General features: G+C 46.8%; 2 protein-coding genes across 34 annotated transcripts in view; both read right to left on the bottom strand.

The window, feature by feature from the left end:
• Positions 1–2,141: 2,141 nt before the first annotated feature.
• CABP5 (calcium binding protein 5) lies at positions 2,142–16,121 on the bottom strand. Of its 2 annotated transcripts, XM_015124368.3 has the most exons (6): positions 15,902–16,121; positions 12,338–12,368; positions 11,389–11,532; positions 10,006–10,115; positions 4,314–4,461; positions 2,142–2,780 (listed from the first exon to the last, which is right to left on the bottom strand). In XM_015124368.3, the coding sequence occupies exons 1-6, from the start codon at positions 15,962–15,964 to the stop codon at positions 2,755–2,757; spliced, it is 522 nt and encodes a 173-aa protein (XP_014979854.2). In that variant the 5' UTR covers positions 15,965–16,121; the 3' UTR covers positions 2,142–2,754. The 2 variants fall into 2 exon arrangements, with proteins under 2 accessions (XP_014979854.2, XP_077836836.1); XM_077980710.1 differs by lacking the exons at positions 2,142–2,780; positions 4,314–4,461; positions 10,006–10,115; positions 15,902–16,121 and adding an exon at positions 14,269–15,804 and having other exon boundaries at positions 11,434–11,532.
• A 4,167-nt stretch (positions 16,122–20,288) lies between these two features.
• PLA2G4C (phospholipase A2 group IVC) overlaps positions 20,289–26,943 on the bottom strand; it is a 58,534-nt gene continuing 51,879 nt past the window's right edge. For 27 of the 32 annotated variants that reach the window (XM_077980636.1, XM_077980638.1, XM_077980633.1 and 24 more), the window contains 2 exons: positions 25,430–25,580; positions 20,289–20,819 (listed from right to left, as the gene is read on the bottom strand). In XM_077980636.1, the coding sequence (XP_077836762.1) occupies positions 20,774–20,819; positions 25,430–25,580 (197 nt within the window). In that variant the 3' untranslated portion in view covers positions 20,289–20,773. Of the gene's footprint in view, positions 20,820–23,081; positions 23,774–25,053; positions 25,581–26,943 lie in introns of those variants that run through there. The other 5 variants (XR_013409961.1, XR_013409957.1, XR_013409960.1 and 2 more) reach the window with 3 other exon arrangements.

Consider the following 26,943-nt stretch of genomic DNA (forward strand, 5'->3'; position numbering starts at 1 on the left):
TTGAGGCCAGGAGTTTGATACCAGCCTGGGCAACATAGCAACACTCCATCTCTACAAAAAATACAAAAACTAGTTGGTTGTGGTGGCTTCACACCTATAGTTCCAGCTACTTGGGAGACCAAGGCAGGAGGATTGCTTGAGTCCAGGAGTTCGAGGCTGCAGTGAGCTGTGATTGCACCACTGCACTCCAGCCTGGGTGACGGAGCAAGACCCTGTCTGAAGAAAAAAATAGAGATGTCCTTTTTGACCACTCTAATTAAGCCCCTTCCCCAAATTATCTTTGTATCTAACCATACCACTTTATCCTCAAAGTATCCATCCCAATCCGAGCTTCTTCTAATGGATTTAATTTTTTTTTTTCTCCCTTGGCACTGGAATGTAACCTCCAAGAAAGCAAAAGACCTTATTTCTGGGCACATTCCAGTACCTAGAATAATCCTGGGCTTATAGCATGAAATTGTGATGTCCAATACAGTAGCCACTAGCCACAAGGAGCTAGTTACATTTAACTTAAATAATTAATAGCGTTCCTTATTAATATGGTTTGGCTGTGTCCCCACCCAAATCTCCTCTTGAATTGTAGCTCCCATAATTCCTATGTTACCTATTGATGTGGTTTGACTGTGTCCCCACCCAAATCTCATCTTGAATTATAGCTCTCATAATTCCCATGCTACCTATTGATGTGGTTTGGCTATGTCCCCACTCAAATCTCATCTTGAATTGTAGCTACCATAATTCCCATGTTACCTATTGATGTGGTTTGGCTATGTTCCCGCCCAAATCTCATCTTGAATTGTATCTACCATAATTCCCATGTTATCTATTGATGTGGTTTGGTTGTGTCCCCACCCAAATCTCATCTTGAATTGTAGCTCCCATAATTCCCATTTACCTATTGATGTGGTTTGGCTATGTCTGCACTCAAATCTCATCTTTAATTGTAGCTACCATAATTCCCATGTTACCTATTGATGTGGTTTGGCTGTGTCCCCACCCAAATCTCATCTTGAATTGTAATTTCCACATGTTGTGGGAGAAACCCGGCAGAAGATAATTGAATCATGGGGGTGGTTTCCTTCATACTGTTCTCGTGGTAGTGATTACATCTCACAAGATCTGATGGTTTTATAGGGGGAAACCCTTTTCTCTTGCCTCTCATTCTATCTTGCCTGCTGCCATGTAAGACGTGCCTTTCACCTTCTGCCATGATTGTGAGGCCTCCCCAGCCACATGGAACTGTGAGGCCATTAAATCTGTTTTTCTTTTTCTTTTTGTTTTTTTAATTTATTTTGAGATGGAGTCTCGCTCTGTTGCCCAGGCTGGAGTGCAGTGGCGCGATCTTGGCTCACTGCAAGCTCTGCCTCCTGGGTTCACGCCATTCTCCTGCCTCAGCCTCCTGAGAAGCTGGGACTACAGGCGCCCGCCACCACGCCCGGCTAATTTTTTGTATTTTTAGTAGAGACGGGGTTTCATCGTGTTAGCCAGGATGGTCTTGATCTCCTGACCTCGTGATCCACCCGCCTTGGCCTCCCAGAGTGCTGGGATTACAGGCGTAAGTCACCGTGCCCGGCCTATTTTGACTTTTATTTTAACTTTGCATTGCTGGAGTGTCTTGCTTTGGGCTGAGATTAGGAGGAATCTCTCTTTTTTGTTTCATAGCACAGATTGATGTCAGGACATGAGAAATGGAACAGACTTCCCATCTAACAGAGACATCGTCTCTGGGTGGCTCAGGACAGACCAGCGTGAAGGCAGGGGGCTTCCAGGAAAGACTTCGCAACAACCTGGCTGAACTGGGGATTTGGGGGATCCTGTCATCACTCTCTTTGCATGATGGCATTTTTTTCCGGGGATTAATTCCCCAGGGATCAGCTTGCTCGAAACCTTGATAATCCAGATTTGTGGTTTAATTCAGTCCCCTGAGTATCTTACACAAGGGAAGGGATGTGGGAGGCGGGGGGGGGGGGGGGGGGGGGGCGGGGAGAGAGAGAGAGAGAGAGAGAGAGAGAGAGAGAGAGAGAGAGAGAGAGACCAGACAGTGCTTCCAGGAAATCAGGAAAAGGAAGGAGTTGACTTTGAATGCCACTTGCATGAGCCATTTCTAAGCCCAGCCCCAACAACAACTCTGTTTCCAGCTCTGTGGTTGATTCGCATCCTTTTTATTTTATTTTGTATTTCTATAGATTTAGGGAGTACAAGTGAGGTTTTGTTACACGGGTATATTGTGTAGTGGTGAAGTCTGGGCTGTTCATGTAACCATCACCTGAATAATGCATAATTTGTCTCTCTGTTACCGGGAGAGAGAAACAGGGGATTTGCAACAGTTGATGCAGGCAGGGGAAGAGTAGAGACTACGTGCTGAACCTTCTGATATCCAAAGGAGAAGAGACTATTTTCACCCAAGGGGAAGCTGGGGAAGAGACTCTGGCAGGTCACAGGGACTTAGGACTACGTGAAGTGAAAAGACGTCATGAATCATTGGAATTTTTGGGGGTGGCAACTGGACCCTCCCACTCTTCCTATTTCCATCCATAGACTCCTCCTTGTTAATCTAGTTCTGCAGACACCCCGATCCTGGCAAAACTACTGCTCTCGGTCTCACCTCATGCATAGCTCTGCATGCCGATCCCTCTCTCCCGCCTGCCTTCCCTCTCTGCTTTAAGGGGATCTGGGGCTTTGGGGCTTTGGTTCTCCACAAGCACTTGCTCCATGTTGACCAGGTGGAGAGGGCCAGGGGCTTCCAGGACCTCCTCAGCGAGACATCATCTTCACAAACTCTGCAAAGCAAAAACAAACAAACAAACAAACAAACAAACAAAAAACCCAGTAAGGCATCTTGTTGTAAAAGCCCCCAATATTATTTTTTTGAGCCTTTCCTATGTGGCAGGCACGGCTGGTGATCCCTGGGAAATTACTTAATCCCTCTATGCTTCCATTTCTCCACCTATGAAATGGGAATCAGATCTCTTTGGCAACTTACTTAACCCTGTACCTCAGTTTCTCATCTATCAAGTCAGCATGTTTAATAGATTTATCTCATGAGGTTGAGATAAAATTGGCTTAGAGGCTGGGCTCGGTGGCTCACACCTGTAATCCCAGAACTTTGGGAGGCTGAGATGGGCAGATCGCTTGAGCCCAGGAGTTAGAGACCAGCTGGGCAACATAGTGAGACCCCCAACTCTACAAAAAAATTAAAAAATTAAAATAGGTAAATAAGATTTGCTCAGAACCATGCCTGCCATCTCAGCCACCCCATGTAAACTACTGTGGTTATTATTATGCTCATACTTCTGAATAATTTCAATATGTTGCAGTTTCTTCATTTCTGTCATGAAAATAATCTTTGCATGTAAATAAAACATTAAGTTTAAAAAAATGGGAATCCTAGTATTGCTATTTCCTTATATGGTTTTTAAGACTGTTAATGGCATAAAGCTCATAAAAAAGATGAAGTTTCCCATAAACAGCTATTGTTGGCCGGGCGTGGTGGCTCACGCCTGTAATCCCAGCACTTTGGGATGTCAGGGTGGGCGGATCACTTGAGGTCAAGAGTTGGAGACCAGCCTGGCCAACATGGTGAATCCCCATCTCTACTAAAAATATAAAAATTAGCAGGGCATGGTGGCAGGCACCTGTAATCCCAGCTACTCCAGAGGCTTGAGGCAGGAGAATTGTTTGAACCCAGGAGGTGGAGGTTGCAGTGAGCCGAGATCGTGCCACTATACTCCAGCCTGGGCGACAGAGCGAGACTCTGTCTAAAAAAAATAATAATAATAATAATAATAATACAATGGTACTTTGTGCTTGATTTCTTTTAGTTTTCTCCAAAAGGTGTCATCATCCACCCCATTTTACAGATGGGAAAACTGACCCTTAAGAGAAAAAGTGAGTAGCATAAGGCTACATGCTCAGTCAGCGATGATCCTGAATTTGAAGCCCCTGAATCTGACCCCAGAACTCCAGCTGCTAGCCAGTCCAGTCTCTTTCCGATGGGACAAGTTCTTCCTAGGATAAAAGGCGCCCTGCAAACTAAGAAGGAATGGGCAAGGCGGAAGGGGGTCCTGAGCATGGGAAGGAAAGGGCCTTGGCTGAGGTGTTCCTCGGAGCCACATGATGTGAGGGACACCCATTTGAAATGAATGGCCTGGGAGGAAAGGGACGGAACAAATGCTTCCAAAACCTGCCACCCACTTCCATTCTCCAACTTGGAGAGGAGTGAGGAGTGGCCAACTTGGAAAATCTGACTGTGAGTTGGAAGTGGATTCCTGCAGTGGCTGCCCCCGCTCCCCACCAGGCCCAGTCAATGTCACCTTCAAAGTCAACGGTGCCGTCTCCATTAACATCAGCCTCCCGGACAACCTCAGAGATCTCCCGGGAAGTGAGCCTCTCTCCCAGGAGTCTCTGCATGGCCTGCTGCAGCTCCGCCAGGGTGATCTCCCCATCTCCGTTCGTGTCAAACTGAATAGAAGCAGAGGTAGATGATATCAGCAATGACGACGACAGCCACAAGATGATGGTTTACCCGTCACTTACTGTGCGTCAGACACTGAGCTAAGAGCTTTGGGAATGTGAGCCACTAAAATGTCAGCTCCAAAGGACAGTTTTGTTTTGTTTTGTTTGTTTTGTTTTGTGTGAGACAGTCTCACTCTGTCACCCAGGCTGGAGTGCAGTGGTACAATCTCAGCTCACTGCAGCTTTCACCTCTTGGTTCAAGCGATTCTCATCCCTCAGCCTCCCGAGTAGCTGGGAATACAGGCATACGCCACCACGCCTGGCTAATTTTTGTATTTTTAGTAGAGACAACGTTTCACCATGTTGGCCAGGATGGTCTTGAACTCCTGACCTCAGTTGATCCACCTGCCTCAGCCTCCCAAAATGCTGGGATTACAGGCATGAACCACTGCGCCCGGCCAAAGCTTTTTTTTTTTTTTTTTTTAATGAGACGGAGTCTCACTATTTTGGCCAGGTTGGTCTTAAAATCTTGGCCTTAAGCAACCCTTCCTTCCACCTCATCCTGCCAAAGTGCTAGGCTTACAGTCGTGAGCCAAGGTGCCCAGCGATACATCTGAAACTTACTTTCAAAGTGATTTTTGAAATATATATTATTATTTACTACAGTTATCCTGCTGTGCAATAGATCTCAAAAGTTATTCCTCCTGTCTAACCAAAACTTTGTATCCTTTGACAAGTAACTGTCCATTCTTTTTCCCTGGCTCCCCAGTCTCTGCTCACCACCTCCACCTTTCTTTTTATTTGCATGAGTTCAATTTTTTAAGATTCTGCATGTAAAATCATGTGGTATTCGTCCTTTTGTGCCTGGCTTATATTGCTTAGTATAATGTGCTTCACGTTTATTCACGTTGTTGCAAATGATAGAGTTTCCTTCTTTTTAAAAGCTGGATATGCTGGGCGCGGTGGCTCACGCCTGTAATCCCAGCACTTTAGGAGGCCGAGGCGGGTGGATCACCTGAGGTCAGGAGTTCGAGACCAGCCTGACCAACATGGAGAAACCCTGTCTTTACTAAAAACACAAAATTAGCTGGGCGTGGTGGCACATGCCTGTAGTCCCAGCTACTCAGGAGGCTCAGGCAGGAGAATCGCTTGAACTCGGGAGTTGGAGGTTGCGGTGAGCCGAGATCCTGCCATTGAACTCCAGCCTGGGCAATAAGAGCGAAATTCCGTCTCAAAAAATAAGCAAATAAATAAAATAAATAAAGAGAAAGAAAATTTTAAATGACCTATGCGACTTGCACTGTATTTCTTTTGGACGACGCTGCTGTAGGCTGAGGAAGCTGCAGGTTTACAAGTGCTACAAGGCAGGAAGGTGTACTTGAGGAAGAGGGAGAAGCAGGCAGTGTTTAGGGAGGCATGAGCTGGGGAGAGATGAGCATGAAATAGACAAGGTCTCAGTGTTGCAGAAGGCAGGGCCCAGGTACATAGGGGCTTCTGTGTCATGGGACGTTGTCAGGATTTGGTTCTGAGTAACACAAGAAGCCACTGGAGAATTTTAAGCAGGGGAGTGACCAGATCTGATATATATTTTAAAAGAACGTGAGCATGAAACCCTTTTGTGTAGAGAACAGACCACACGGGAGGACCATGATGGGAGCCTGGAAACCAATTAGAGGGTCGCCATGATCATCCCGGTAGGAGATGACCGTGGCTTGAACCAGTTAGCAACAGCAGAGCTCGAGAAGGAGAGCTGGCTCCCCGATGTTTTGGAAATTGAACATACTAGACTTTCTGGTAGACTGGTTAAGGGTGTGCAGGGTAGAGCTTTGGAGGCAGTTCATTAATTCAACACATATGTATCCATATTGCTAAAAAATAATATGTGTCAATAGTGCCCATGGGGAAGGCACTGTTCTTGGGACTGAGCGTGGAGCAGCGAGCGAGACACTTAGAAATACTTGTCTTCTGTGCCTGGCTTATTTCACACAGCATACTGTCCTCCAGGTTCATCTGTGCTGCTGTGTGGGGCAGGATTTCTCTCTTTTGTAAGGCTGAATATTGTGTTTAAATATATACCACACAGAAGGAGAAATACTGCATAATTCCACTTACATATGAGGTACTTAAAATAACCAAACTCATAGAAGCAGAGAGTAGAAGGATAGTTGCTGGGGGTTGGGAGGACAGGGAATCGGGGAGATACCGTACCATGGGTATAAAGTTTCAGTTATACAAGATAGGTTCTGGAGATCTGCTGTGTGACATTGTGCCTATAACTAGTAATACTGCATAATGACAGATATTGCTTTTAATGGCAAAACCACAATTACTTTTGCATCAACCTAATAACTATGGGCAAAAGACATGAACAGCCATCTCTCTAAAGAAGACAAACAGGCAAAAGACGTGAACAGCTATCTCTCTAAAGAAGACAAATAAATGGTAAACAGGTTCATGAAAAAAATGCTCAGCATCACTAATCATTTGGGAAATTTAAATTAAAACCACAATGAGATATCACCTCACACCTGTTAGGATGGCTATGGTCAAAAAGATGAATAATAACAAGTGTTGGTGAAGATGTGGATAAAAGGGAACCCTGGTACACTTTTGCTGGGTATGGAAATCAGCACAGCTATTATGGAAAGTGGTATGGGGGTTCCTTAGAAAATTAGGCCGGGCGCGGTGGCTCAAGCCTGTAATCCCAGCACTTTGGGAGGCCGAGACGGGCGGATCACGAGGTCAGGAGATCGAGACCATCCTGGCTAACACGGTGAAACCCCATCTCTACTAAAAAAAAAAAATACAAAAAACTAGCCGGGCGAAGTGGCGGGCGCCTGTGGTCCCAGCTACTCGGGAGGCTGAGGCAGGAGAATGGCGTAAACCCGGGAGGCGGAGCTTGCAGTGAGCTGAGATCCGGCCACTGCACTCCAGCCTGGGCGACAGAGCCAGACTCAGTCTCAAAAAAAAAAAAAAAAGAAAGAAAATTAAACCTAGTGCTGCCATATGACCCAGCAATACCGCTTTTGGGTATGTACCTAAAGGAATTGGAATCAGTATGTCAAAGGGATGTTTGAACTCCCCTGCTCATGGCAGCACTATTCACAATAGCCAAGGTATGGAAGCAACCTGTGTCCATCAAAACAGAAGAGTGGATAAAGAAAATGTGGCATAACCACACAATGGAATACTAGTCAGCTTTTTTTTTTTTTTTGGATGGAGCTTCACTCTTGTTGCCCAGGCTGGAGTGCAAGATAGGTTCCAGAGATCTGCTATGATCTCTATGTGGCTGTATAGAGTGGCATGATCTCGGCTCTCTGCAACCTCTGCCTCCCGGGTTCAAGCAATTCTCCTGCCTCAGCCTCTGGAGTACTTGGGACTACAGACGTGCACCACCATACCCCACTAATTTTGTAATTGTAGTAGAGACGGGGTTTCTCCATGTTGGTCAGGCTGGTCTCAAACTCCTGACCTCAGATGATCCACCTGCCTCGGCCTCCCAAAGGGCTGGGATTACAGGTGTGAGCCACCACGCCTGGCCTTAAAATTTTCTAGTAGCCACATTTTAAAAAAGTTAAAAGGAACAAATGAAACTGATTTTTAATGGTCTCTTTATTTAACCCAATATATCGAAAGTGTTATCATTTCATCATGTAATCTGCTTAAAAATTATTAAGTAGCTCTGTAGGTAGCATTCTTTTTATGCACACTGGATTTCACAAGGCAGTAAGTTCTAAGTTCTCAGTAGGTGCTTAGCATCTTCATTATGATACTTAGCATAGAAGTTTACTTAAGTATACTAGTATATTACACTAATTATATTAAGTATACTAAGTCTTAATCCAGTGTTTACTTTACACTTACAGCACTTCTTAATCCAGACAACTTTTTCTTTTGGTTTGAGATGGAGTTTCACCCTTATCACCCAGGCTGGAGTGCAATGGTGTGATCTCGGCTCACTGCAACCTCTGCCTCCCAGGTTCAAGCAATTCTCCTGCCTCAGTCTCCCAAGTAGCTGGGATTACAGGTGTCCACCCCCACGCCCAGCTAATTTTTGTGTTTTTAGTAGAGACGGGGTTTTGCTGTGTTGGCCAGGCTGGTCTTGAACTCCTGACCTCAAGTGATCCACCTGCCTCAGCATCCCAAACTGCTGGGATTACAGGGGTGAGCCACCACGCCTGGTCCAGACAATTTTTTATCAGAAATATTCAATCTGTTCCTAGGCTTCTACATAACACTAACAGTTGAAGAGGTGAATTCACATACCCAAGTCATTCTAGACAAGAGCTTTACAATAAAGTAAATAGAATGAAGTATTTGTTTCTAAATTTAAATAAACTGTATTTATTTATTTAGAGACAAGGTCTCACTCTGTCACCCAGGCTGGAGTGCAGTGGCGCAATCTTGGCTCACTGCAACTTCTGCCTCCCTGGCTCAAGTGATCCTCCTATCCCGGCCTCCCAAAGAGCTGGGACTACAGGCGTGTGCCACCATGCCTGGCTAAGTTTTGTATTTTTTTTGTAGAGACGGGGTTTTGTCATGTTGCCCAGGCTGGTCTGAACTCCTAGGCTCAAGTGATCCACCGACCTCGGCCTCCCAAAGTGCTGGGATAACAGGCGTGCGTAACTATGTACAACCTGCAAGAATCATACTTAAATACTGGAATTTGTATTCAATTGCATATAAATGGACATTAAATAAATAATTTAATTGAAATCCATTGGTTAAACACAATTAAAAATTTGGCCAAGCACGGTGGTTCACACCTGTAATCCCAGCACTTTGGGAGATCAAGGCCGGTGGATCGCTTGAGGTCAGGAGGTCAAGACCACCCTGGCCAACATGGTGAATCCCCGTCTCTACTAAAAATACAAAAGAAATTAGCCAGGTATGGTGGCGGGCACCTGTAATAGCACTTTGGGAGGCCGAGGTGGGCGGATCATGAGGTCAGGAGTTTGAGACCAGCCTGGTCAACATGGTGAAACCCCCGTCTCTACTAAAAATACAAAAATTAACTGGGTGTGGTGTCGGGCACCTGTAATCCCAGCTACTTAGGAGGCTGAGACAGGAGAATGGCTTGAACCTGGGAGGCAGAGGTTGTAGTGAGCTGAGATTACACCATTGGACTCCACCTTGGGACAACAGTAAAACTCCATCTCAAAAAAAAAAAAAAAAAATCCTAACATTTATTTTAGAGACGGCAGGATCTTGGATAAGATTTATAATCTTCATGAGCCTCACTTTTCTCATTTGTTTCATTGGGATACATGACTGCTTGCTACTCCTAATGTGTGTGTGTGTGTGTGTGTGTGTGTGTGTGTGTGTGTGTGTGTTGAGGATTAAAACAGAGAAAGTATACAGAGGAATTGATCCATTGCAGGTGTTTGGAATACATTAGTTTTCTTCCCTATTTATCGATCCCACCATGGCTAGAAAAAAAAAGGGGTGGGGGCCTAGTTGGTGGGTGCTGTCCATGGTAATAGCTAATTATAGGCAGACCCTCTGGGGTCTGCCTCTACCGTCACCAGCACCATGACACTGTTAACTCACCTCCTTGAAGGCATCCCGCATCTCCTGGACACCGATCATCCCAGCTGTTTCTGCAAGCAATTTGGGGGTCATCAGCTCCACAAAGTCATCAAAGTCTACACGGCCACCCACTGAGGAAGATGGCACAGGATTAGCGAGACCCCACAAGCCCCGGCCTTCCATTATCTCACTTTGTGCTTTGAGTCAGTTCCAGAAATAGATCAGCTCCTATCTCCCTGCCCTATATGAGCCGTCTTTGACTTCCTCCCTCCAGCAGCCAACTCCAAGCTCTCATGTCCCTCTAGCCTGAACAGGAGTGGACAGGGTGCGGTACGTTGGAAGTAACTGTCTGTGTGATTTTCAGACAGTTGGTTACGATGTTTCTCCTCCTCTGTAGACCCGTAAAAAGAGGAGCATGAATTAAATGAGCATTCAAGTTTCTTTCAGGTACGAATATTATCATTTATCATTACCTTGAATTCAACCTTGTTTAGTCTGTTACATGCCCAGAAGCAAACCCAATTGCTTTTTTTTTTTTTTTCTTTTGAGACAGAGTCCACTCTGTTGCTAAGGCTGGAGTGCAATGGTACGATCTTGGCTCACTGCAACTTCTGCCTCCCGGGTTCAAGCGATTCTCGTACCTTAGCCTCCCGAGTAGCTAGGATTACAGGTGCCCGCCATCACACCTGGCTAATTTTTTTTGTATTTTTAGTAGAGACGGGGTTTCACCAAGTTGGCCAGGCTGTTCACAAACCCCTAACCTCAGGTGATCTGCCCACCTCAGCCTCCCAAAGTGCTGGGATTACAGATGTGAGTCACCGTGCCCGGCCTCAATAGCAATTTCATTCTAGCTGAAATCTCAAAATCAGTTATGATCTCCATCAAAAAATCCATCCATCCTTTCTGTAACACAATTCACCAACATCAGCTCCAGCTCCAAGTTTGTTTCCAGCATCCAATACAGCTCCAGTCTCTTGCTCAGCTGATGGATCTTAGTGGTGATAGTAATAACTACATTTAATAAGAATTTACTGGAGGCTGAGCCTTTATCTGCATCAGCATCTTTACCCCTTCCTTTCCATAGTCCCATAAGGTAAGGAGAGAAGCATCTTCCTCTACAGATAAGGAAATGGAAACTCAAGAGTAGCGGATAACTCTGCTTTTCAAAATCACCGTAATTAGTAAATAATAGAACTGAGATTTGAACACAGACCTATCTCTAAAAGCTTTTAACCGCTTCAAATGCTGCCTTCCTGAGTCGAGTCTGACCTGTTTTCTTCCAGACTTCTAGTCCCTCTCACCCTCCTCTCCATCCCCAACTCTACTCTCAATCTCTACATCCTTCCCAATTCTGCCCTGATCCCTTCCCTAACCTCGGCCGTCCCTCCCATTCCCTGGACTCACGGTTCATGCGGATTTGCTGGCCGAGCTCAATCAGTTCCATCTCTGTGGGCATGTAACCCATTGTCCTCATGAGATTCCCCAGATCCTTACAAGAGATGAACCCATCTCGGTCCTTGTCGAACTCAAGAAATGCTTCCCGCAGCTCTGAAAGTTAGGAGGGAACATTGAGGGAACTTGAAACAGTCAGTGGGGAAGAGTGCCATCTCTTAAAGCTATCAGTGAGGCTCCAACTAGAGACTCCTTAAAGGAGTGTACATTAAAAAAAAAAAAAAAAATCAAGGCTGGGTGTGGTAGCTCATGCCTGTAATCCCAGCACTTTGGGAGGCCGAGGCAGTTGGATCACCTGAAGTCAGGAGTTTGAGATCAGCCTGACCAACATGGCAAAACCCCATCTCTACTAAATACAAAAAATTAGCTGGGCGTGGTGGTGGGTGCCTGTCATCCCAGCTACTCGGGAGGCTGAGGCAGGAGAATTGCTTGAACCTGTGAGGCAGAGGTTGCAGTGAGACGAGATCGTGCCATTGCACTCCAGCCTGGGCAACAAGAGCAAAACACTGTCTCAAAAAAAAAATTTTTTTTTTCAAAAAAGACTGATGGATGAAATGTGTTAGCAAAAGAGGCATCATTCCTGAGACCACTAAATGAGAGCACTGGCATCCTTCAGATTCTTGGGTGAAGTTTTGGGGAACCTCAAAGTCACCAAGAGAGAAACTCATTTGTTTCACTCCTGAGTCTTGGAGACCCTTGAGGATGGGTATGCCTTTGAAATACTTTGGGAGGTCCTTCAACTGCCATGAGAAAGAGTTCCACAAAATTACAGTTGAGTGGGAAGAGAGGGGGATTGTAAAAATTCCATGTAAAGGAATTTATACAGAAATTCAGAAAGGGATGGAGGGCAGGTCAGGTGGGTGGATGGCAACGTGGGGGCAACTGGGGAATACGGTGTTACCTTCAATCTCATCTTGTCCCAGTGGTCTTTCCTGGAAAGGAATGCAGATGAGAGGGAATTTGGAGAGAGGGTCACCCATTCTTCAAAGGTCTCCTTGTTATCCCAAGCTCCTCGCCACTCTCTCATGGTTCTCTTCCCATTCTCTCTCCTCCTCCATCCCTCCCATTCCTCTTCTCATCTCCTGACTCCTGTTCCACAGTTCTTGGCTCCCCACTCGATCTCAATTCCTCTCCCCCACCCATGAATCCCGATCTCCCTTTTTCTCCCTTTCTTAGACAAACACCCATCATATTGTGTCAAAGGGGGTCTTAAACACTGGGGAGTCCAATCTCTTCCATCACCAGATGAAAAAAGCGAGACTTCACAACCACAGCTAACTCATTCAGAGTGCTGACTCTGTGCCAGGCAGTTTCCACAATCATTTCATATAAACCTCAGAACTGCTCTGTGAAGTGGATCTACATCTCGTTTCCATCGTACCCATGAGAAAGCTGAGGAACAGAGAGGTGAAGGAACCTGCACGAGGTCACACAGCTCACAAGCGGCAGATCCCCTCCCAAGGGAGGAAGGCATTCAGTTACTCCCTGGAGGTCATGGGGCAAGTCAGACGCAGCTTTGGGATTTGAATTCAGGGCTCCTGACTCCCAAGTCAGAATTCTTCACACTAACCCCCATTAATTCCTTCTCACCTGCCTCCAATCTTCCTGTCAATGGTTAGAATCCCTGTGCACAGAAACAGCATTCAATGGCATTCAGGCAGGAGGGTCAGTGCCAGCATGACCAATTCCTAAACACTCTGAGAATGTCCAGTTATTGCTGCCCCACCTACTCCTGCACATACCTGAAGGGTTGAGCTTAGATATACATGGCATGTTAACAAGGAAATTCTACTGATCACTGGCCTCTTTAACCTTCCCATCTCCCTTTATCCCCGGAGCTTTCCCTCAGCTTCTCTTTCATCTGATCCCCTCCTTGCGATCCCTCATCACCCTTTTTTAATTCTTTCTCTCTCTCTTTTTTTGAAACAGAGTCTTGCTCTGTCACCCAGGCTGGAGTGCAGTTGTGTGAACTCAGCTCATTGCGACCTCCGCCTCCTGGGTTCAAGCAATTCTCCTGCCTCAGCCTCCCTAGTAGCTGGGATTACAGGCACCTGCCACAGCGCCCAGCTAATTTTTGTATTTTTAGTAGAGACGGAGTTTCACCATCTTGGCCAGGCTGGCCTTGAACTCCTGACCTCATGATCCGCCTGCTTCGGCCTCCCAAAGTGCTGGGATTACAGGCGTGAGCCACCACCTGGCCTTTTTCATTCTCTTTTTTTGGTGATCTTAAAGCCTAACAATTAAAAGTATGCCCATTCATCTAAGAAAGAAAAACTATACTTGCCCTTAATTTACCCTAAATAAATCCATAAATAGAAAAAAAAAAAGTATGCCCACATATCTGGACAAGTTGATATATATGGAAAAATAAAAAATAAATTAAAAAATTTAAAAAGCATGCCCACAGGAATCAAGCAGACCTGACCCTGCAACTTGCTTTTTTTTTCAAATGAGACAGAGTCTCACTCTGTTGCCCAGGCTGGAGTGCAGTGGCATAATCAGGGCTCACTGCAGCCTCCACTTCCTTGGCTCAAGCGATCCTCCTGCCTCAGCCCCCTGAGTAGCTGGGACTGTAGATGCATGCCACCATGCCCAGCTATTTTTTTGTATTTTTAATAGAGATGGGGTCTTGCTGAGTTTCCCAGGCTGGTCTCAAACTCCTGGACTTAAGTGATCCTCCCGCCTTTACCTCCCAAGGTGCTGGGATTCAGGCATGAGTCATTGTACTTGGCCAACCCTGCCACTTACTAACTGTGTAAGCTTAAGGCAAAGGGCTTCATGACTCAGAGCTTCACTTTCCTCACCTGCAAAATGGGAATGAAAGCCACTGACCTTATGAGTTGTTCCGAGGTGTAAATAATATCAGGCGTGCAAATCCCTTTGCACAGGGCTGGGCACACAGCAATGACTTAATAAGTGCAGCTATTGTTATTAACATCATCATCATCACCATCATCACAACCACCACCACCACCATCATCACCACCACCACCACCACCATCATCACCATCACCACCATCACCACCACCACCACCACCACCATCATCACCATCACCATCATCACCATCACCACCATCACCACCACCACCACCACCACCATCACCACCACCACCATCATCATCACCATCATCACCATCATCATCACCACCACTACCATCATCACCACCACCATCATCACCACCACCATCATCATCACCATCATCACCATCATCATCACCACCACTACCATCATCACCACCACCACCATCACCATCACCACCATCATCATCATCACCACCATCACCACCACCACCATCACCACCACCACCACCACCATCATCACCATCACCACCATCACCACCACCACCACCATCATCATCATCACCATCATCACCACCACCATCATCACCACCACCACCATCACCATCACCACCATCATCATCATCACCACCATCATCACCACCACCACCATCACCATCACCACCATCATCACCATCATTATAACCATCACCACCATCATCATCATCACCATCACCACCATCATCATCACCACCACCACCATCACCATCACCACCACCACCATCACCATCACCACCATCATCACCACCACCACCATCACCATCACCATCTCACCACCATCATCACCATCATCATAACCATCACCATCATCACCACCATCACCACCATCACCATCATCACCACCACCATCATCACCATCACCACCATCATCATCACCATCACCATCATCATCACCATCATCATTACCACCACCATCATCACCATCACCACCATCATCACCACCACCACCATCATCACCACCATCACCACCATCATCATCACCATCATCACCACCATCATCACCATCATCATAACCATCACCACCATCATCATCACCATCACCACCACCACCATCACTATCACCACCACCACCATCATCATCACCACCATCACCACCATCATCACCACCATCACCATCACCACCACCATCATCACCATCACCACCACCATCACCACCATCACCACCATCATCACCATCACCACCACCATCACCACTGCCAGCATCATCACCATCACCACTATAATCAGCACCATCATCAATGCCATCATTATCACCACCACCGCCATCATCACCACCATCACCATCATCACCACCACCACCACCATCATCACCACCATCACCACTGTTATCACAATAAGCATCCATAGAAAAGGATAATGGTAATCTCAACAATGACATCATCCCACTTCTCTTCATTTTTCTTCCCTTTCTCTCCTTCTTTTTGCTCCTGACTTCTGATTTTACCCCCACCCATTTATCTCACTGGCTTACATGACCCCACCAGGGTCCTTGGAATTCTTGTACCTCTCAGCTTCTGCTCTATCAGCCTGTTCCCCTGGTTCTATGGCACCATCATGTCCTCTTCTTTGTCCCACACTCCTGCTCCCCTTGCCCTGCCCACCACCCTTCCCTCTCTCCCCACCTCACCCGCTGTTTCTCAGCAATGCCTTTCCTCAAGAAGATGCAGGCAGGGCCCATGGGGAACTGCATGGAGGGGTGGGGTGGAGCTTGCAGGGCACCAGTCTCAAGATGGCCCCTCCTCCTTGCTCCCTGTCGGAGCTCAGCCTCCTTATCTTCTGTAGCACTCCTTTGCCACCTCTTCCTGCCTCTCTTGGCTTCTCCCTCGGTCCCTGTGTCTTAGAGCTGTGACAGCTGGGCTGGAAATCTCTACCCAGTTGGGGAGGGATCAGAGCTGTCCCTGCCTCCCCATCTGGCTTGAATGATATGGGTGGGGAGAGCCAGAGTCAGGCTCTGTGACTCCTTTATCCCCAGAGTGGAATTGGAAGGTGCATTTTAAAAACGAGAATTAGAGGCTGGATGTGGTGCTCATGTCTGTAGTCCTAGTGCTTTGGGAGGCTGAGGTGGGAGGATTTCTTGAGCCTGGGAGTTTGAGACCAGCCTGGGCAACACACAGAGACACTGTCTTTCAAAAAATAAAAAAGTAGCCACGCATGGTGGTTCACACCTCTAATCCCAGCTGCTCCAAAGGCAGAGGTGGGAGGATCGCTTGATCCCAGGAGTTTGAGGCTGCAGTGAGCTATGATTGCACCATTGCACTCCAGGCTGCAGTGAACTATGATTGCACCATTGCACTCCAGGCTGCAGTGAGCTATGATTGCACCATTGCACTCCAGGCTGCAGTGAGCTATGATTGCACCATTGCACTCCAGGCTGCAGTGAGCTATGATTGCACCATTGCACTCCAGCCTGGTTGACATGGTGAGACCTTGTCTCAAAAAGAAAAGAAAGGAAGAAAGAAAGAAAGAAAGAAAGAAAGAAAGAAAGAAAGAAAGAAAGAAAGAAAGAAAGAGAGAGAGAGAGAGAGAGAGAGAGAAAGAAAGAAAGAAAGAAAGAAAGAAAGAAAGAAAGAAAGAAAGAAAGAAAGAAAGAAGGAAAGAAAGAAAGAGAGAGAGAGAGAAAGAAAGAAAGAAAGAGAGAGAGAGAGAGAAAGAAAGAAAGAGAGAGAGAGAAAGAAAGAAAGAAAGAAAGAAAGAAAGAAAGAAAGAAAGAAAAAGAGAGAGAGAGAAAGAAAGAAAGAAAGAAGGAAAGAAAGAGAGAGAGAGAAAGAAAGAAAGAAAGAAAGAAAGAAAGAGGGAGGAAGGAAGGAAGGGAGGGAGGCAGGGAGGGAAGGAAATAAAAGAAAATGGGGGAGGGGATTAGAGCAGAGGGCATCATTTATTCAATGTTCCAACAAGCATGTGAAGGGTCAATCCAAGACTGGCTTCTAGGCAGTGAGATGGAGAGCACAGGGCGCCTGGCCTCAGGGAGCTTTCCTGGGTGAGTTGGGAATGTGTGTGAGTGAGCAGGATGCAAGCATGGACTTCAAGAAGTGGGCGTGCACAGTGACTAAGAGCATGGCATTTTCTCTTTCTCTGTTCATCTCTTTCCTTCTGTCTTTCCTGAATGATTTAGAGGGGAAAAGCAAGGTGGGGGTGTCAGGGAGGGTGAGAAGTTATGGTGGTGTCAAAGCCTAAAGGGGTTTTGAGGTTCCACAGTAGGTAGGGTTAGGGGAGGAGGGGGCTGGGGGCCATCTGGTATGGGGAGCCAGATGGGGTAGTGGGGTGAGGAGGAGTCCACAATTTGGAACATGAACTGAGTGGGGTGGGGGCGTTTATATGCAGGCATTGTCTGGGGCAGGGGTTTGCACTCTAAGGCAATTAGGGAGGAGGCCACACAGGGGGCATCTGGCATGGGTTGTCACAACCCAAGCAGAGACAGAAGGATGTCCATTCATGGGAATAGCAAGGTGTACGGTGTTGAAGCCAGACTAGGCTGGGAAAGACATTCCCACAGGGGTGAAATGGCAAAGGAGAAGGGAAATTGGCTACACATGGTGAGTAAGGGGAATGGGGGCCAGGTCTCCCACTGTTGGAAAAGGGAGTTACTAAGACAGAAAGGAGGAAAGTCGAATGAGCCCTGTGGTGTTGGACTGTAACTGGAGGTGCTGGTATGTCCTCGTGGATCTCAATTGTGTATAGAGATAAAAATAAACACATAATTTCAGTGTGTATAGGAACATTTGTACACATATTCTCTAGCTCTCTCCACTAAGAGAACATAGAAACAGGGATGGCCCATACAAATGAGCACCGCTAGCATCCAAATCTTGACTTCTATTTACTATTCTCCATCAAATGACACCAGAGTGCTTAGGAAATTTGGCCGATTCCATGTCTAGGGCAAAAAAAGAACAGGATGAACCTACAAACATCCTATGCTTAAAGCAAGAAATTGCTCAGAGTTATGAGAACATGTGGAAAGAACAAAGGAGTCTGCTTGAAGAAGCTCCATTGGCCATACTGGGCAGTTTGAGAGTCAAAATAAATAATGATAGTAACAAATTATACAGGACCACAGAGGAAACCAGGAGTCCATACTCAGATAAATAAAAAGGTAAGTGGGAAGTTTGATATTTACAGAGCTCAAAATACCTCCCTACAAAATACCAGTTTCAAAGGAGTTACTTTATAGTGGACAAACATGGCAAACACCATCTTAGTCAAAGTGGACAGCACCAGTAATGTGGTAAGTTGGAATTTTGCACCACCTGACAGGATGTCACGAGAACAAAGCGTCGCTTCTGTAAGATTCCTGAATCTCATCATAATCAGACGTCAGACGAACCCAAATGGAGGGATGGTTTACAAAATAACTGGCCTGTAAGCTTCAAAAATGTCAAGGTTATGAAAATCAAGGAAAGACTGAGGAACCATTCGAGATAGGAGGAGACTAAGAAGACATGGCCGAGGCCGGGGCGGTGGCTCACGCCTGTAATCTCAGCAATTTTGGAGGCCGAGGTGAGCAGATCACTTGAGGTCAGGAGTTTGAGGCCAGCCTAACCAACATGGAGAAACCCCGTCTCTACTAAAAATACAAAAAACTTAGCCGGGCGTGGTGGCGCATGCCTGTAATCCCTGCTACTTGGGAGGCTGAGGCAGGAGAATCGCTTGAACCCAGGAGGCGGAGGTTGCAGTAAGCCCAAGATTGTGCCATTGCATTCCAGCCTGGGCAACTAGAGTAAAACTCTGTCTCAAAAAAAAAAACAACAAAAAAGCCACGACTGAATGCAACACAGAATTCTGAACTGGATCCTTCTGCTCTCAAGGTCTTCTTTGGGATGACTGGTGGTTTGCTGGCAATAGTTTGACAGCCCCTTGGCCTGTAGATGCCTCACCCCAATCCCTGCCTCCATGTTCACATGGCCTCCCCTCTGTATACATGCCTCTGTTTTTAAATTCCACCCCTTTTAAAAAAATTTTTAAGTCTGGGATACATGTGCTGAACGTGCAGGTTTGTTACATAGGTATGCATGTGCCATGCTGGTTTGCTGCACCCATCAACCCGTCATCTAGGTTTTAAGCCCTGCATGCATTAGGTATTTGTCATAATGCTCCCCGTCTCCTAAATCCCCCCTTTTCTTTCTTTTTCTTTTTTTTTTTTTTTTTTTTTTTTGAGACAGAGTCTCACTCTGTTGCCAGGCTCAAAGGGTTATGAGAACCTGTGCAGTGGCGTGATCTCAGCTCACTGCAACCTCCGCCTCCTGGGTTCAAGCCGTTCTCCTGCCTCAGCCTCCCGAGTAGCTGGGACTATAGGTGTGTGCCACCAAGCCCAGCTAATTTTTATATTTTTAGTAGAGATGGGGTTTCACCATGTTGGCCAGGATGGTCTCGATCTCTTTGCTTCGTGATCCGCCCGCCTCGGCCTCGCAAAGTGCTGGGATTATAGGCGTAAGCCACTGTGCTGGGTGAAATCCTCCCTTTTCATAAGGACAGTAGTCATTGTGGATTAGCGTCCACACAAATGACCTCATCTTCACTTGATCACATTGGTAAAAGACCTTATTTCCATGCAAGGCCACATTCACAGGCACTGGGGGTAACAATGGCCACATCTTTTGGTGGGGGTGGGACACACAGTTCATCCCTTAACAGTCCTGCTTTAATTCTGGAGAGCCTGTATGAATAATAATTGCTCTGGAACTCCGTCAGTGCCAGACATTATTCTAAGGTCTTGAGACTCATTAACTCAGTTAAGCCTTTCAAGGATACAGGCTCCATGATGGTCTGTTCTACAGATGATGGAACTGGGGCATGGAGGCGAAGGATCTTGTCCATGTTCTCATGGTGAGTAGGTAACAGAAGTAAGATTCAAGTCCAGCTGTGGAGCCACCATGCTGAATTGCTGAGATACAGACGGAAGAAGATGGAAAGGAAAGGGGGAAGGGAAGAAAGGAAGAAGTAAAGGGTACACAGAGGGTGAAAAGGGCCACAGCAGGGGTGGTGGCAGACCAAGACACACACGCACAGCTAATCCATCAGTTAATCAGCAAGCATTTATTGAGCACCTGTTGTATTCTCAGAGCTCCACTTGGCTGGAGAGACAGCCCATGATTTAAACCCCAGCTCTTACTTCTACAGAGCTAACTTCTACAGAGCTACTGGCTGGAAGTGCAGTAATAAAGGAGCAGTGAAAGGCATTGGTCTGATCTGCCGCATTCATTTTGGCTATCCGGACATTGGACATGATACTTCTGATTGTCAGAGACTCATGCTCCAGCTCCAGGATCTCCCAAGGGACCTGCAGGACACATTTCACCACCTGCAGCTCCTTGGACCCCTTCTTCTGAATGATGCTATCAAAATCACAGTCCAGCTGGTCACTGGTGATTGGCCCTGTTAGGATAGCCAAGGTGAACTCATGAAGTGTGTGGCTGAAGGGAGTGAAGAACAGGAAGGCCACGTGGACATCAGGGCCCTGGTAGACCAACAGGCCCATACTGCCCTGGAAGCTGAGGCTCATCTACACCAAGGAGCAACTTTGGGCATAATGCTTCGGGTAATAGAGCCTGGGGAGAAAGGAAAGTTAGAAGTTACCACTGTGCTTTGTAGGAAGTGTTGCACATTGGATAAGATTAGAAGATCTGGAAGCCTCTACAGGTCAGACATGACTTAGGAGAAAGACATTCATCCATTCTTTCATGAACTGAGAAGACCTGGAGCTCCGCCACCTCCTCCTGTGGAGCTCTTGTGATCTATGTTTACCATGTAAATGTTTATGTATCCAACACTATGCTTATTAAGCATGTATCAGATGCTGGGCTAGGAGCGAACTCTTTGGCCTACATCAAATGTCATGATACCTGCCAGAATTCACAAGATCTGATCTCTGTCCATCTCTCCAATCACCTTTCATTCCGCGCTTCCCCTACCCTGATCCAGCAATAGCAGCTTTCTTCCTGTTCCTTGAATAGACTGATATAGTTTGGAAATTCATTCCCTCCAAATCTCACGTTGAAATGTGATCCCCAGTGTTGGAGGTGGGGCCCAGAGGGAGATGTTTGGATCATGGCGGTGGATCCTTCATGAATGGGTTGGTGCCTTCCCTGCGGTAATGAGTGAGTTCTTGCTCTATTAGTTCACTTGAGATCTGGTTGTTAAAAGGAAACTGGTACTTTCCTCCCTTCTCTCTCTCGCCATGTAACATGCCATCTCCCCTTCCCCTTCCACCAGGATTGGATGCTCCCTGAAGCCTTCACCAGAAGTAGATACAGGTGCCATGCTTCTTGCACAGCCTGCAGAACCATGAGCCAAATAAACCTCTTTCCTTTATAAATTACCCAGCCTCAGATATGCCTTTATATCAGTACAAAATGTTATAGACACAGGTAAGACATAGATCAAGGTCTTTCCCACTCCAGATACTTTGCATTTACTTTCCCTTTGCACAGAATTCTGTTCCCCAAGACTTCCTCATGGCCACCCCTTCTCAGTATTCAGCCCCAGGTGAAAGGTCTCTCCCTCGGGATGCCTTCCCAGACCCCCAGCCCCTTTCCTAAAAACCTTCACTTCACTCCTCAGCACACCGCAGGTTTGGTCGTCTCAACGGCACTTACTCTCCATGGCCATCCTGTTGACTCCTTTGTTTACCTGTTTATGTCATGTTGCCCCCCGGGAGGAGGTACCATTCTACAAGAGCAAGAGCCTCACCCGACCTGTATGCAGCCATGGCTGCAGGACCTGGGCAGACTGGATCTAGTCGGCATCCAGGAAATGGTCGTGGAATCAACGAATGAAAGAATGGACACTGTGGGGGGCAAAGTGATGTGGTTCCTGACCCCACACTGCTGCACACCTTGTTATGAGGAGAGAGAGTCAACAAATAAGCATAAATAAGCCCTGAGTTCTACAGGTGAGAAGGTGGGAAGTGGACAGGCACAGAGGAAGATCATGTGTAGACACAGGGAGGCACCATCTGCAAGCCAAGGAGAGAGGCCTCAGGAGAAACCACCCCTGCTCACACCTTGATCTTGGACTTCCAGCCTCCAGAACTGCGAAACAATAAGTGTCTGTTATTTAAGTCACCTGATCTGTGGTGCTTTTTTGAGACGGAGTCTCCCTCTGTCAGCAGGCTGGAGTGCAGTGGCACGATCTGGGCTCACTGCAACCTCCACCTTCTGGGTTCAAGCGATTCTCCTGCCTCAGCCTCCCAAGTAACTGGGACTACAGGCGCGCACTACCACGCCCAGCTAAGTTTTGTATTTTTAGTAGAGCAGGGCTTCTTCACCATGTTGGCCAGGTTGGTCTCGAACTCCTGACCTCGTGATCCACCCTCCTCCACCTCCCAAAGTGCTGGGATTACACGCTTGAGCCACCACACCCAGCCTCTGTGGTACTTTTTAATGGCAGCCCCAGCAAACTAATATACAACCCCTCATTAGAAGACAGATGAGTAGCAAATAATCGACCTTCCCCATGCCAGGCAGGGCTTTTGGGGAAACTGTCTGGGGAACACAAACTGGTCCAGAGGCCCAGAGTGGCTTTCTCTTCCCTCTACCTTGCAACCCTGAGGTCACTGACTCAACCTGGTCCTCAGGGTGCTAATTATCTTGTCTAGGGACCAACTACACTGGAGCCAGGTGGGCCTTTGAAAAGGTGACTCAGATAAAGCTACTCCCCTGCTCAAAACTTAACAACAGCTTCCCACTATATGCAAAATAAAATTCTAACTCTTCCCCTGGTTTCTGTCATCGGGGTCCTGCCTGTGTCTTTGTGGCAGGCTGAATAATGGCTCCCAATGATGTCCCTATCCTAATCCCTGGAGCCCATGAATACGTGACTTTTTTTTTTTTTTTTTTTTTTTTTGAGACAAGGTCTCACTCTGTCACCTAGGCTGGAGTGCAGTGGTGTGATCTGGGCTCACTGTAACCTCCGCTACCCAAGGTTAAGCAATCCTCCCACCTCAGCCTCCTAAGGAGCTGGGACCAGAGGCATACACCACCATGCCTTGCTATTTTTTTGTACTTTTAGTAGAGATGGTGTCTTGCCATGTTGCCCAGGCTGGTCTGAACTCCTGAGCTCAAGCGAACTGCCTGCCTTGGCCTCCCAAAGTGCTGGGATTACAGGTGTGAGCCACTGCTCCTGGCCAGTATGTGACTTTCCATGGCAAAAGGGACTCTGCCAATGAGGTTAAGCTAAGGATCCTGAGATGAGGAGAGGATCCTGGGTATCTGGGTGGGTCCAGTGGAATCACATGGGTCTTTCCTTATAAGAGCAAGGCAGGAGGTCAGAGCAAGGAGGAGATGAGATGACAAGCAAGAGGTTGAAGGAGGGGCCATGAGCCAAGGAATGTGGGTGGCCTCTAGAAGCTGAAAAAGGCAAGGAACAGCTTCCCCCGTGGAGCCTCCACAGAAGTCGGCCCTGCTAACACTTCGGGTTTTACTCCTTAACACTCGTTTCAGATTTCTGACTTCTAGAACTGTATGAGTCCATTCTCACACTGTGATAAAGACACTACCTGAGACTGGGTAATGTATAAACAAAAGAAGTTTAACTGACTCACAGTTCCACATGGCTGGGGAGGCCTCAGGAAACTTATTAGGTCGGTGTAAAAGTAATTGCGGTTTTTGCCATTACTTTTAGTTGCAAAACTGCAATTACTTTTGCACCAACCTAATACAGTCATGGTGGAAGCAGGGCATCTTCTTCACAGGGTGGCAGGAGAGACGAGAGAGAATGAGAGAGACAGAGAGAGACAGCAGGGGAAACTGCCACTTAAAAACCATCAGATCTCATGACAACCCCCTCACTCTCATGAGAAAATCATAAGGCAAGCCACCCCCAAGATCCAATCACCTCCCACCAGGTCCCTCTCTTGACACGTGGGGATTACAATTCGAGATGAGATTTGGGTGGGGACACAGAGCCAAACCATATCGATAGAGTAAGCTATCTGTGGAGATATCTGTGGCCTTTCATCTGTGGCCTAGGAACAAAAGGAAAGACAGTTTCTTGCATGACTCAGCTTAATTAAGCTTTCAGCTTAATTTTTTATTTTTTATTTTTTTATTTTTATTTTGGAGGCAAGGTCTTGCTCTGTTGCTCAGCCTGGAGTGGGGTGGTACGATCATAGTTCACTGCAGCCTCAAACTCCTGGGCTCTGGCAATCCTCCCACCTCAGCCTCTTGAGTAGCTGAGACTATAGGCCTGTGCTACCACAGCCAGCTAATTTTTAAAATTATTTGTAGAGATGTGGTCTCACTATGTTGCCCCAGGCTGATCTTGAACTCCTGAGCTCAAGTGATCCTCCTGCCTTGGCTCCCCAAAGTGCTGGGATTATAGACATGAGCCACAGTGCCCAGCCACAGCTTAAGTTTTTCCTTTTGGCACAGTGAATTGGGGTCGTGAGATTTCATTTTCCTTTCACAGAGCTATGGTTTGGCTCTGTGTCCTCAACCAAATCTCATCTCAAATTGTAATCCCCTCTTGTTGTGGGAGGGGCCTGGTGAGAGGTGATTGATGGGAGTGTACTTCTCCCTTGCTGTTCTGGTGATAGTGAGGGAGTTCTCATGAGATTTGGTTGTTTAAAAGTGTGTAGCACTTCCTGCTTTGCTCTGTCTCTCTCCTGCTCTGCCATGGTAAAGATGTGCTTGCTTCCTCTTCACCTTCCACCACGATTGTAAGTTTCCTGAGGCCTTCCAGTCATGCTTCCTCTTAAGCCTTTGGAACAGTGAGCCAATTAAACCTCTTTTCTTCATCAATTACCCAGTCTCAGGTAGTTCTTTATAGCATGTGAAAATGGACTAATATACACAGAGACAAGCATGGAACAAATTCTCCCTCACAGATCCCAGAAGGAACCAGCACTGCTGATACTGTGAATTCACACTTCCAGCCTCCAGCACCATGAGACCATCAATTTCAGTGAAGCCACCCAGCCAATGGTATTTTGTTACAGCAACCCTAGCAAACAAACACAGCCTGCTTCACTCTTCAGAAAACCATTCACTCCTGACCCTGTTCGTGGTCAGTCCACTACTGAGACACAAGCTCAAGTGGGGGAGAAACTACCTATCTTTTTTCACCCCTTCAGCCCTCCTGCCTGTTGCAGAGAAAGTTCTCCAACAGATACTTACAGAATGAGTTATAGGCATCAGAGTGACTATGGTCTCCCACTTACATGGCCGCGTTCCTCATCTCTCTAAGGATCTTCTTCTTGTTTTCCCTGACGTTCATCTTGGCTAATGCCAAGAGTGGCCTCACCACATCTAGAGTGTAGGTGTCAGCGAGCTTGAATGTGTCGTATGTGTCACTCCATGCCTCAATATCATCTGAAGCATAACCAAACCAATGAAGAAAATGCATCGTGAGTTTGGACAATTAATTCTGCAGATTTTGTCTGTTTACATCAGGGCTTGTCAAACTACAGTTGTAGACCAAATCCAGTCAGCCCACCACTTTGGTTTTATAAATAAAGTTTTACTGACACATGAGGTAATGGATTTATCTATATTTTTATGATCCATGCCCCTTCCAGTCTTTTGAGACAGAGTCTCACTCTTGTCTCCCAGGCTGGAATGCAATGGCACTATCTTGGGTCACTGTAACCTCCATCTCCTAGGTTCAAGTAATTCTCCTGCCTTAGCCTCCCAAGTAGCTAGGATTATGGGCATGCATCACCACGCCTGGAGAATTTTTTGTATTTTTTAGTAGAGATGGGGTTTCACCGTGTTGGCCAAGCTGGCCTTGCACTCTTGACCTCAGGTGATCTGCCCCTGCTTGGCCTCCCAAAGTGCTGGGATTACAGGTGTGAGCTACTGCGCCTGGCCCCCCACTTCCTGTCTTCTTTACTACTCCAGTCTGCCTCTCCTGGAACTACGGCTGATGCAGCGTAGGTAACCAATAAGTGTTTGTTAAATGAAGGAAGAAAACAGACACAATTTATCCCTAATGGGAGTCTCATCGCAGGAGACATGATTGACAAGCTAAAAGGAGTCCACTGTGGGAAGTGGTACAATCAGGCCCTGGAGTACCACCTATCCTGTATTCTAGGCCTTCCAGGCAGCTGCTCACCTGAGACTGGATGAGGAATGTGGGATGTCCTGGTGGAAGGCGTTGGATATTCAGGTAGGACAAGAATGCTGCAGAGAGGCAGCAACATGCAGAGGCATGCAAGGCCGAGGGAGGCAGCCTGGCATCTCCAGGCCCGAGGGTGGACAGGATGACTCACTGGACCATCAGATGTTGGAGCATAACGAGATGTCCCCCAGGGCACAGCGCAGATCCATTCAGCCTGGCCTGGTGTTGATATGGTTTGGCTGTGTCCCCACCCAAATCTCATCTTGAATTGTAGTTCCCATAATCCCCAAGTGCCGTGGGAGGTAATTGAAGCATGGAAGTGGTTACCTTCATGCTGTTCTCGTGACAGTGAGCGAGTTCTCACGAGATTTGATGGTATGTATTAATTTATTTGTTTGAGAAGGAGTCTCGCTCTGTTGCCAGGCTGGAGTGCAGTAGCGTGATCCCGGCTCACTGCAACCTCTTCCTCCCAGGTTCAAGTGATTCTCCTGCCTCAGTCTCCTGAGTAGCTGGGATTACAGACACGCGCCACCATGCCCAGCAATTTTTTTTTTTTTTTTTTTGTATTTTCAGTAGAGACAGGGTTTCAATGTGTTAGCCAGGATGGTCTCGATC

The sequence above is a fragment of the Macaca mulatta genome, chromosome 19 (genome assembly GCF_049350105.2).
Source record: "Macaca mulatta isolate MMU2019108-1 chromosome 19, T2T-MMU8v2.0, whole genome shotgun sequence".
Classification (NCBI taxonomy): domain Eukaryota; kingdom Metazoa; phylum Chordata; class Mammalia; order Primates; family Cercopithecidae; genus Macaca; species Macaca mulatta.

Coding starts and splice junctions, on each gene's coding strand:
- CABP5 (XM_077980710.1), bottom strand. CDS start 15,670: ATGAAGAGAAGTGGGATGATGTCATTGTTGAGATTACCATTATCCTTT.